General features: G+C 38.3%; 1 protein-coding gene across 1 annotated transcript in view; it reads left to right on the top strand.

Moving 5' to 3' along the window:
* Positions 1-12,992, top strand: part of KCNH5 (potassium voltage-gated channel subfamily H member 5) — a 343,994-nt gene that overhangs the window by 96,624 nt on the left and 234,378 nt on the right. The window contains exon 7 of the mRNA XM_037835300.1: positions 5,692-6,118. Coding sequence (XP_037691228.1) covers positions 5,692-6,118 — 427 coding nt within the window. The remainder of the gene's footprint in view (positions 1-5,691; positions 6,119-12,992) is intronic.

Raw genomic sequence — 12,992 nt, forward strand, 5'->3', positions numbered from 1 at the left:
TTCATGTTATCACAGTTCGGTGATGGTTACTTTATTATGTACAGAATCTTATATGTAATTGCGTCTGTCTCTGGACTTTCTGTTTTGCGTGCTCATACTAAATTTTTAATTATTGTTTTGTTATGATATATTTTTGTTATCTGGTAAAATACCTTCCCATTCTTGCTATTCTCTATCAAAATATTTGATTTTTTTCCTATTTGCTTTTACAGGTTGATTTTTAGTGGTGTTCTGTCAATTTCCAAGAATAATACTTTGATATTGAAGGGTCATAAATGACAGTATGATTTCATTCTGTGTTTTTGCCTCTATGTAATCTCAGTTTTTCAGAATTAGCCATCCATCTGATCCTCACTTAATAGCAAAAACAGAAATATAACTCCCTTTCAGAAGTATGTATATTTTTTCATAATTGAAAACTTAAAAACATGGAATGAATTTTCATCTGCTTAAATGGATGTTTATTTTACATTAGGAGAATCAAAGCAAGACAAATACCCAGGACTGTGAAAAACTCATCAATCTAGAAGATAACACAAAATTTTTGGTTAACCAGCTTTACAATTTGAAAGAATGAATTTCCCTTTGGTGTAGTCATTTAATCTCCTTCATTGAGACATGTAGAGAATGCCCATATGTAAACCAGTATTGCAGATACTAATGTGCTTATTTAAGTGGCACGTATGGTCTTAGAATTGTTAGCTTCAGAGTGAGGTCAGGTAGTGAAGTGGTTGTGAGCAAGGGGTTTTGAGTCAGACTGCCTGCATTTGAATCTCAGCTCCTCCTCTTACCAGCTGTGTGACTCTGGTTAAATTACTTAACATCTCCAGGCTGTGTTTGAATAATGATATCTACCTCATAGGATTTTTTTTTTAATTCATTTTTATTGAGATATAGTCACATATCATGCAGTCATACAAAACAAAGCATGCACTCAGTTGTTTACAGTACCATTATATAGTCATGCATTCATCACCAAAATTAATTTTTGACATTTTCATTACCACACACACAAAAATAATAATAATAAAAATTAAAGTGAAAAAGAACAAAGTATAAAAGAACACTGGGTGCCTTTTTTTTTCTTCCCCCATTTTTCTACTCATCCATCTGTAAACTAGACAAGGGGGAATGTGGTCCATATGGCTTTCCCAATCACATTGTCACCCCTTATGAGCTGCATTTTTATACAATCGTCTTCAAGATTCATGGGTTCTGGATTGTAGTTTGATGGTATCAGGTATTTACTGCTAGCTATTCCAATTCATTAGAACCTAAAAAGGGTTGTCTAAAGTGTGCGTAAGAGTGCCCACCAGAGTGACCTCTCGGCTCCTTTTGGAATCTCTCTGCCACTGAAGCTTATTTCATTTCCTTTCGCATCCCTTTTCTGGTCAAGAAGATGTTCTCCATCCCATGATGCCGGGTTTAGATTCCTCCCCGGGAGTCATATTCCATGTTGCCAGGGAGATTCACTCCCCTGGGTGTCAGATACCATGTAGGGGGGAGGGCAGTGATTTCATCTGCCAAGTTGGCTTAGCTAGAGAGAGAGGGCCACATCTGAGCAATAAAGAGGCATTCGGGAGGAGGCTCTTAGGCACAATTATAGGGAGGCCTAGCCTTTCTTTTGCAGCAACAGTCTTCCCAAGGGTAAATCCTGTGGTAGAGGGCTCAGCCCATCAAGCCACCAGTCCCTCATAGGATTGTTTTGAAGATTAGATTAGTTAATACATGGAAAGCACTTGGAATACTACCTGGCATATAGAAATTGCTCAATATTATTATCACCTTGTCTGTCTTCTCCAAGTAGAGATGAATGATCTACTTTTCTGGTTGGTTTCCTTCATGGAAGTGTATGGTACAAGGTTGTCAAAATCTTCATCACATAATTCTATCCCTGTAGGTCCAACCATTTATTTTGGTCACTAGTGTTAAAATTATAGAGAATGAGGTCACCTCTCATCCATGCACTGTTTTTGAAGACAGCGATCATATACCCTGCTCCAGTCTCCCTTTTTCCATCCCTTTGGCATTTCCTAAGAGGGGATAGTTCTGAGTTATTGTTTTGTCAGTTCCCTTCTGAATGCTCTCTTAATTCTTCCAATATTGAGAAGAATTTCTCCTTCACACTGGGTGACATACCTCTATTAATGCAACCCAAAGTTACATTGACTTTTTTGTTTGGTCTACATTATACTTTCAAATCACACTGAGCTTATTATTAACTAAAATCCCGAAGGTTTCCCTTCCACATTTGTCTGTGTTGCATAAGCTAATTCATTCATTCATTGACTGCTTACCATATTACCATATGTCCAGCCTTGTAATTGACACTAGATTTACACCTCAAAGAGTCTAGAGTTTCCTGGGAAGTCATGCACACAAATGGATACCTCCCATAATGTGTGATAGCTATATGTTGTAATAGAGATGTGCAAAGAGTGTATGATAGTACAAAGGAAGGACACCAACTTTTCCAATGAGGAAGAGGGTATGACAGTAATAATGGGGAGGCAGGGATATATCAAAGAAATGCAGTTAGAGGAAAGAGCCCCTATCATAAACTTAAAGTAAAACTCTAGGCACCAAGAGAGGGGGAGGGAAGGTCCCTTTAAGCAGAGAGAACAGCTTATATGTGGCATGAAACAGCCTGGGTGTGCTGGGAACTGCAAGTAGCTCAGCATGGCAGGAGCAGAGAGAGCATGCAGAGGAATTGGTGGGAGAGGTGCTGTCCAGGGGGCAGGTACCAGGTCCTGAAAGGCTTTGCATGTCCTAATAGTACCTATAATCCTATAAGTATTGAACAAACATTAAAAGATTTTTAGATGAGACAAAGATAAAAGAGTGAGATGATTACCTAGAAAATCTATCTAATGCATTTAAGTGAACCAAATGCATTTTAAGAAGACCAGATGGGTAGCCTGTGTATTGTGATCTGTCAATTAGAAGGAGTGATAATGGAGGTGGGGTGGCTAATGGGAGACTATTCCTGTCACAGGTGAGAGAAAAAATAAAATATTCATCAAACATGGCCATGGGAATAGCAAAGAAAGGAAACTTTTCAGAGATTTATTAAATAGGTATATTTTGAGGACTTTCTCAAGCATGTTGGTTGGTGAAATCCTTAGACTTGATAACCAGAAGGATGTGGCAGGAAAAAGGAGGTGTTGAGGTTCAGGCCCAGAGCTGGGTGAGTGGGTGAACAGTGATGCCACTCACAAGCGTAGGAGATGGAGAACTGATACGGAGAACGAGAAGGATTCCTTCTGGGCCCGTTACCTTTTGGTCACCTTTGGGATATCCAAATGGAAAAGCACAGCAGGCATTCGGTTTTTGTATTGGGAACTCAGGAGGGGGTTTTGTGCTGGGTTGTGGACCTGTGAATCATCCAGATATAGAAGGTGGTAGAGACATGGATGTGCATTACATCAACCAGAAGAAGGCTGTCTTGATGAGAATCCTACCCTGTGATGGAAGCATGGAGAAGGGGAGCCTTAGAAAATGATTTTGAAAGAGATATCAGTTGGGGAGTTGGCCCCAAACCAGTGGTGCCATAGAACCCATGGTAGGGAGAGTCTACAGTGCTTAGAAAATATTTTGTGTATTTAGTTAATGTTTGACATGGCTATAGAAGATACAGTTTTTGAAAAAAAGTCCTGAAACGGTGTTCCTCAGGATGGACCACCTCCTTTTGGAGCAATCAGCCTGTGCCAGAGATCAGGGAAGTTTGTCCTTCCACTATTTGGGCTTAATGCTAGTAGGCCTCAGTTATGTTCTAGTTTGGGGTTGTCATTGTTTTATAGTTTGAATGGACATGAAGATTTCCTCTCTGTTTTACCTTCTCTTTGTTTTTAATTGTTTTTTAGAGAAAAGAGTTTCCTCTGCAGTATTTAAACAAAAGTTCCACAGTTCCTTTACACATTTAAGCTAACTAAAGAAAAATACGTACAGCAACACTGTTTAATATGTACAGCAACACTGTTTTTATTTTTAAATTTATCTCTTTTTGAGTTTTCATGCATTTTCATTATGGACTTCTTTGGAGCAGAAGAAAAGCATATTAATGTCTCCAGGGCCCAACCCAAAGCCCTGCATATAGAAGTGCTCAATAAATATTTATTTTTTTCTTGTTCATGATTACACATTTTCATTTTTGAGAGCTTCCAAATTCTATCGAACCTTCTTACCTTTCAGCAACTCATGTCACTGAATTATGCCAGTTTTTCTTCTGAATTTTATTAATTCTACCTTTTTTTTTTTTAACTACCTGAGGTCCAATATTTTCTCTTCTCTTTTTACAAATGTTCGAGTGAAATGAGGATTTATTTTCAGGCTGTGTAGATGTCACAGAATTTGAGAAGCAGGGATTGAAATAGAGCCAGGCTTCAAGGGAACCAAGGTTGAGACAGGAAATAGTCAGGACTGATCCAGTTCCTCCTTCCCTTGCTTGGGGCCACAGGGTTCCTTGTTTGTCCTTTTCTTTGATCACTCTCTCTTTTAAATTTATATTATGAAAAAATGTCAAACATGTAAAAAGACATAGAACAAAGTATAACATGTTAGATATATTCTTAACCTTCTTCACCTTAGCGATTAAGAACTTTATGATACCATAATTAGATTCTTATAAATGTTTCATCTTTTCCACTTCACCAATTCCTGTAGGTTTGCCAGAATTAGGCTCAGAGTAAGTTACGTTGGATTCCTTACTGAGAGATAAAATTAGCAGTAAGAAAGTCATGGAATCTATAGATTCCTCTGCTTTCACCCAAATGAAACCTGAAAGTGATGATCAGTGAGAGGTTTCCCTGATCGCTGCTTTACCTTCCCTCCGTGCCTACATTGTGATCTGCATCAGGAATGCATTTAACCTATCTTGTTGGGTGGCCTATTATATTCTTCAAAAAAATTTAACTATGGACCTTCTTTGATTTAAGAAAATCTATACTATATTTTCATTTGGATAATTTTTTTTTTTAGTGTTTTAAGCTTCTCAACAAAATATGCATCTTTCACTTCTGTTCCTTTTTGATATTCTTTTCTTTGATTATTGCTAGAAGATGATAGGATTTGGTAGGTTAGGTCCCCAATCCAGGTGAAGCTCATTTCACTTTTTCATCTTTGCTCTACAAATTTGTTTCTTATCATGGCTGTGGCAGGAGGAAGTGGGACCAACAGTGATATTTGCTCATTCTCTCCATATGCATAGTACTATTTCCCTTTTACTTATCAGTAAAATTGGACTTCCTTTTTCAGATGTCTTGCTGTTTATAGCTATTATAATATAAGAAATATAAATTAACCTTTTAGAGTACAGGAAAAGTTTTACAAGAAGAAATTGAAAGTCTCTATTCATCTTCCCTATTTTTATACTTAGAAAATTTTCTTCTTTGGTTATTCAGTTTTCTCTGTGCCATTTATACTCCAATTATGGAAATAAATTGGGTCTTCCTTAGCTAATGAAAAATTTCTTCATCTAATGATTCATAAATATCTTAATTCTGCTTGGGAAGGAATCTGCACTAAGAAAAAAATTGCTTCTCATTCTGCCTTTTTTTATTTCCTTAAAGTCAGAGCCATTTTTAATGTATGCTGTTAGTGTGTAAATGAGTGATCAAGTTTATGAAGATGAACCATTGTTTTGCTTCCACTTCTTTTCTGCAAGCATCATGTCATTTCTTTTCTTTTATTCAGGGGATCAGCAGTCTCTTCAGTTCTTTGAAAGTGGTGCGTCTCCTACGACTGGGTCGTGTTGCTAGGAAACTGGACCATTACCTGGAGTACGGAGCAGCGGTCCTTGTGCTCCTGGTGTGTGTATTTGGACTTGTCGCCCACTGGCTGGCCTGCATATGGTACAGCATTGGGGACTACGAGGTCATCGACGAAGTCACAAACACCATCCAAATAGATAGTTGGCTCTACCAGCTTGCTTTGAGCATTGGGACTCCATATAGATACAACACCAGTGCAGGGATATGGGAAGGAGGTCCCAGCAAGGATTCACTGTATGTGTCCTCCCTCTATTTTACCATGACAAGCCTTACAACCATTGGATTTGGAAACATAGCTCCTACCACAGATGTGGAGAAGATGTTTTCGGTGGCCATGATGATGGTTGGCTGTAAGTATCTTGAATTTTATTATTATTATTATTGCTTGCATTTTTCCTGGCTCTAATCACTGACAGGATTAAAAGGAAACTACAGTATCTTCAGAAAGGTTATTGCTCTATATCATTTGCGTTAGTTTAATTTTTATTTAGCCTTAAAAAATGAAAATGTGAATTAATATGTGTTACTTATGTATTAATACAAGAAAACCAATGTGGATAGAGTGATTGAAAAATCAGAATGGGAACTCTGATGTTCAATTCTATTTGAAGCTTTGTATCTGGCAGAGATCGCTTGCTGGGTCCAGGACTGGCACCTAGACAGAAGGCATCTGGCACATTCCGTAGGTTTTATTAGCCATGTGTCAAATTCCAAAAAAAAGTAGACAGAATCAGATGTGTGATATGTTGTTAATAATTGAATTCCCGAATTAAGGTTGATCTCAGAATACAGTTTTATGTAAGTTTTTACAATTAAGACTAGTGAAGACATTTTATAAATCTAGCCTCTATTACAAACAGTCTAGGCTGAATATACATGTGTCTGAGAGGATGAACAGATTGTAAATATGAGCACATTGTGCACCTACAAGAGTGTCTAGTATTTAGCATGCCTACCTGAGCACTCAGCATCTTGATGGTGCCAAAGACTGTGTGCTCCACACCCAGTCTGAGACCAGATGACATCAAAAGACCAAAACTTTTAGGAAATACAAAGAAGCTTTTCTAAAAGAAGATCTTGAGGAAGACTTCACCATCACCCACATCTTCAAAATGACTTAGAAGATTTATCCAAGCCTAGGTCTGATACTTAGAGTAAACTTAAGGTGGTTTTACTGGAGGAAGTAGGTGTGATTAGTGTTATTATATTAGCACCTTATAAGCCTTTGGATCATGGCCATTAGTTTTTGATGTAAACCTTTCTTTTTGAGATCCCATATTGCAGAGGTTTAGATTGGACATAACTACAAAGCTGCCAGGTACTAAGCTATGAATAGGAAAGATATTAGAGTCCAGGGATGTCAGTTGGCCCATGGAAGGGTCAATATCTTATGTCTGGTAGAAGTTTTCAGAGTTCAGAATGTCTGCAAGCTTGGAGTACCAATGTTAGCAGTCGCTTCCCTCCTGTCTCTCCAACTCCTTTGTGCAGGAATAGAGACATACATACAGACTCTATTTACTGGTAGAGGTTACAGTTAGAAAAAGAGGGAGAATTCTGAGTGTTCGCTCTAGAGGCTTTTAGGAGAACAATGTTCTTACATTCACAGAGACCCTGATGGTTAATTAAACTGATCCCTGTACACCAAAAGTGCCCAGATGTTTTGGAATAAAAGATACCTTATAAATTTACAAGATAATATTTTGATAGATGCAACATTTAGTGTATTATTTGGTATCTTTTGCCTTACATTTGAGCATAGTTGAATTAAAAAAATTGTTTTTGAAATTACTTTGTTTCAGAAAATTTTTAACTTATACCATTTGCATTTAATTTTTACTCAGTTGTAAGAAAATGAAAATGTGAATTAATACAATTTACTTTTTAGAGTGTATTAATACAAGAAAACCAGTGTGGATGCAGTGATAAAAAAATCAGAAGGGGAACTCTGATTTTAATTCAATTCACAGCTTTGTACCTGGCAGAGAGCTCTTTAAGGCATCAGGAGTAACATCCACACAAGAGGTATCTGGCACCTTCCAGAGGTTTTACTGGCAATGCATTAAATTTCCTCCACTGGTTACATTTTACATAACTGGAGTACAATATCAAGATTGATATTGGTGCTAAGTGTTTGTATAGTTCTATGTGGCATATTATAGAACTGTTCCTTCATCACAAAGATTTCCTTCATGCTACCCCTTTACAGTTACACCCATCCCATCCCTAACCCCTGGCAACCACTATCTGTTCTTCCTCTCTATAATTTTCTGATTTTGAGAATGCCATATAAATGGAATCATACAAACTGTGACCTTTTGAGATTGGCTTTTTTTCACTAAGTATAATGCCCTTGAGAGCCAAGCAAGTTGTATGTATCAATAATTTGTTCCTTATTTCTGAGTAGTATTCCAAAATGTGGATCCAGCACGGTTTGTTTAAACATTCACCTACTGAAGGGTATTTTGATTATTTCTGGGTTTTGGTTATTACCATTAAGATTGCTATGAACATTCATGTACAGGTTTTTATATGGGCAAAAGTTTTCATTTCTCTGGGATAAATGCTCAGGAGTGCATTTTTAGGTCATATGATAAATGTATGTCTAGTTTTTAGGAAACCACCAAATTATTTTCCAGAGTGGCTATACTGGCAAAGCTATAATTTTACAAGAGAATAATAGAAAAATAAAATCTATGTAGAATTGAATAACCCAATAACTCACTCAATTTCTCAGGCCTCAAACCAGGGATTTATCCTAGATTCCTCTGTTTTTCTTATGTCACGTCTATTCATAACAAGTCCTATTGGCTCCACTTTTAAAATACATTTAATTATTTCTCCCCATTTCCATAGTTTACCACCCAAGACTAAGCTACTGTTATTGCTGGCCTGGATTTTTGCAGTAATATCCTACAGGTTCCTTCTGGCCCACAATCTCCACCCAGAAGCCAGAGCAGTCCTTTTAAAATAAGTAAGATCACACCATTTGTTTCGGTTTGTTAAAGCTGCTGCAATGCAATATAGCAGACATGGGTTGGCTTTTACAATGGGGATTTATTAACTTACAATTCACAGTTCATAGACCATGAAAATGTCCAACTCAAGGCATTGACAGGATGATACCTGGGCTCTGAGGAAAGGCTGCTGGCATCTGGGGCTCCTCTGTCACATGGGAAGGCAAATGGCTGCATCTGCTGGTCCTTCTCTCCCGGGTTTCATTGCTTTCAGCGTTTGGCTTCATTGGCTTCGTCTCTCAGCTTTTGTGGGTGTGTCTTTGTCTCTCAGCTTCTCTGAGACTTCTTTGAGCTCTCTGGGTTTTTTCTACATGTTCTTTATCCTTTTATAAAGGACTCCAGTAAGGGGATTAAGACCCACCTTGAATGGAGTGGGTCACATCTCAATTGAAATAACCTAATCAAAAGGTCACAGCCACAGCAGATCTGCACACACAGGAATGGATTTAAAGAACATGGCCATTTCTGGGGTAAATAGCAGTTTCAAAGTAACACACTATTACTCTGCTCAAAACTCTCTAATGCTTTTCATTTCACTTAAAGTTGGAATTCCCTACCCCATATTTCAAGTCTTTACTGATCTGGCCCTTGTCTGCCTCACCCATTTCATTTTCTATTATTCCCTCCCTTGCTTAACTCCACCCTGCTAGTTATCTTGCTGTCCCTGAATATATTGAGCTCAGTCCTGTCTCAGGGTCTTCACACTTATTTTTCCCACTGCTGATAACACTCCTCCCCCTGACTTATATCCTGAATTAATCCAGGTGTCTATGCAAATCATCTCCTCAAAGATTCCTCCCAATTCTACCTTACTAAAACAAAACAAAACTCAACACCCCAATGCCAGTCACTCTTATTCTCTGACCTTTAACCTTTTCTTCATTGTACCTACACAAACCTGAAATCTTGTTTTCTCTGTTTTTCTCCCTTTTTAGAATGTAAATTCCATAAGGGCAGGGACTTTTTTTATGCCTTTTTATGCTGCTATATCTGCAGCATTTAGAATAATTTTTAGCACTGCAATGTTCAACTTAGATTTGTTGTATGAATGAATAAAGTTGAGTATGTCCCAATGGTTATGATTTGGGTCTTCTGTCCTTGAATCTACCCCATTTAGGCCCTTGATAGAGATATATGCCAGGCAAATGCATATTCATAGAGATTTAGCCCTAATTCCTTTGTGAAACCCCTGATGAACTGACCTATATTATCTTAATTTGGGACTATAGTAGCTCCTTTAGCTAGTTGTCCCAACCCTAAGTTTCTCACTAGGCTTGTTAATACAAGTTCTGTGAAGTTAGTGGAAGTGCCACAACTTTCTCTCCAACCACTTTTCTACCATCTCCCATCCGAATCTATCTATACTGATAATTTTCTCAAATATTCAGTTGGATTCTTAAAACTTCCTTTTTCTTAGCGTTGGTCCTATTCCTTCTCTAACTGTTGTAAGGCCAACTACACTTGCTAGATCTGAATTTTTTCTCCTCTTTTCTTTCCATTTTCTGCAGTTCCTGTCTTGATTTCAAGATGAAGACATGCTCTTAAAAGTGGTCCTCTCCTCCCTGAGTTTCTTTCAACACCCAAGCAATAGTTTTCTGTGAATATGTCAATTTCTGATGCCTTACTGCCTGTTGATTTTGGTTTTCCTTTTATGATGTGACCAAGTCCAGTTTCTAAGACCAGAATGCCCTAGGGAGATGCCTTTTCATTTCCTTCTTGGTCCTTTGGTTTGATAAACTCATGGTATACTTCCTCTGCAACAACCCAAAAAGATGGTAGAAAACTGTCAGGACCTGTAAAATATAGTAATTTCCCACAGTTCCAAAATTTATTAGGCACACACACACTGAAGATATCAACCAAATGTGGAGATTGTGCTTTTTGCAATCTTAGCACTGTTTGCTTTCCGCAATAACACCAAAGAATACAAACAAAAATAAAACCAAACCACCAGTGTTCCCAGGACTCAGTATGTGGTAGCAGTCATAGACCTAGCAGAAATTTAGTGTTGTATGTTTGTGTGTGTGTGTGTGTGTGTGTGTGTGAGAGAGAGAGAGAGAGAGAGAGAGAGAGAGAGAGAGAGAGAGAGAGAGAGAGAAAGGAGGAAGAGGAAGGCAGCAAACAGAAGGATTCATGCTTTCAGTTGTGCCAGGATTCCAGTCCATCTGTGCTGGCTGGCTGAGAAGCACCACTTATAATCTCGTAATTCAACAACTGAGAGAAATGTTGTATTACAAGGTTGATGGAGACACCAGACTCCTATATTCTACTGAGAAAAGTAATAACCACTTGCAGATGATTGCCTTTTTTTCTTGGAGAAAAGTCATCTGAAATTTTGTTGCCATCCAGCAAAATTTTGAAATTTCCATGGCAGGAATTCCAGTTCCCAGGTCTTTTCTGAGCTCTTTTATTTTCCTTTATTGCCCTTGCCTCCATGATTCCCGGGTTCTTGGTACCTAATGGTCAATTGCATATGGTCTTTGTACAGGGCCACAATTGCAAGGCTCTCCTTGTTTATATCAGGCAAGTCTTCAAATGAAATTTATGACCATGGCTTCCTCCTAAACCCAGTCACCTGATGTTCCCTCCAGATTTCTTCTATGTCAGCAGATCCCAGAATTTTCCCTTTGCCTGCTACTCAGGAATTTCTTAGATTGGAAATATTTGTTCCTATGTTTACCTATTTGGAGAATCCTCCTTCTCAGTTTTCTGAACCAGTAGGGTTGTTTGGTTTTTCTCAATATATGTCTACCACCATGCCTTCCCCTGCCTCTAATTTTTCTTTTCTCAGTTTTAGCATGTTCCATGCCTTGAGTGACCTTTTTGGCTCTGGTGGCAGCTGTATCACCCCGGGATGGTCAGGTCCCCTTTTCTCCGTATCTGTTCATTCATGAATGAACCTGACTAACTGCTGATGTTCATAAAATTCACTACAGGGGATTTTGTGAAAGAGGATATTTTGCAGTTTCATTCTGCAGCAGTTGTGGAAAATAGTATATATATAGTTAGATCAAGATGTCAGTAATCTCTTTGCTAATTTTCTAATAAAATGCTTAATGATGCCTTCCTGAAATGTTTTCTAAACCATTTGATCTATATAATCTTATTATTGAGCCCATAATAATTTTCTATTTTCCACAGATTAGCAGACTGACTAATTTTGCTGCTGTTCAGATAGCACCTTAGTACACTGATGATCTCTTCTGATGGATATAAAACAGAAGAGTGTGGCATTTGGCTGACATAATCAGTGTTTTGTCTTCTTAATGTGTTTATGAATCTTTTCCTAAGGTTTGCCAATTTTAAAACTATACCTTCCTCCACATTCAGACCACCTTACTTTATATTTTCCTGGATTACTGAAACAGCCTACTAACTGGTTTCTCTGCCCACAGCCTTTTTTCTCCTCTAATTCATCTTTCATGCTGCCATCCTTTCCTTGGAATCAAATCCTTCTCCATTATCCCCAGATCTTTGGGATAAAATCCAAACTCCTCATCAAGCCGTGTAAGGCTATTTGACATCTCAGTTCTTCTGTATCTTCCTGTCCACATCTACTTTTCACTCAAGCCAAAGTGAAATATATGGAGTTCCCTAAAAAGGTCAAGCCATTTCATGCCTATGTTTTTTTCACATATATTCTCTTTGCCTAGAAAGCACCTAAGTTCGACTTCATTCACCTATGTGTTTTTTGTATTCTGAGCTCAAGTCACCACCTCTTAGAAACCTTCCTGGACTCCCTCAGGTTGAGCTAGGTAAACCTTTTCTTCCCTTCCTTCCTTCCTTCCTCCCTCCCTCCTTCCCTTCCTTTCCCTTCCCTTTCCTTCCTCCTTCTCTCCCTCCCTCCCTCCCTTCCTTCCTTCCTTCCTTCCTTCCTTCCTTCCTTCCTTCCAATATATGTTTAATGAGCCCAACTATAAACTAGGTATAATGCTTCATGATAGATACACAATGGTGAACAGGACAAACACAAACCCTACTCTCATGAGCCTTTCAATTAATCCCCACTTCTTTATCTGTATTCCCCTGTTCAGAGTCTTTGTTCTTACCTCACAGTATAAAGATAGCTAGAGATAGAGATGTCAAAGAGAGAGAGATGGGCACAGTTGGGTGATTTTCTTGTCTGACATCCTCACCATACCACTAGTTTATTGAGGGCAGGGAGGTATCCATTTTGTCTCCCCAATACCAGTATCTAGCAGAGCACCTG

The sequence above is a fragment of the Choloepus didactylus genome, chromosome 4, assembly GCF_015220235.1.
Source record: "Choloepus didactylus isolate mChoDid1 chromosome 4, mChoDid1.pri, whole genome shotgun sequence".
Classification (NCBI taxonomy): domain Eukaryota; kingdom Metazoa; phylum Chordata; class Mammalia; order Pilosa; family Megalonychidae; genus Choloepus; species Choloepus didactylus.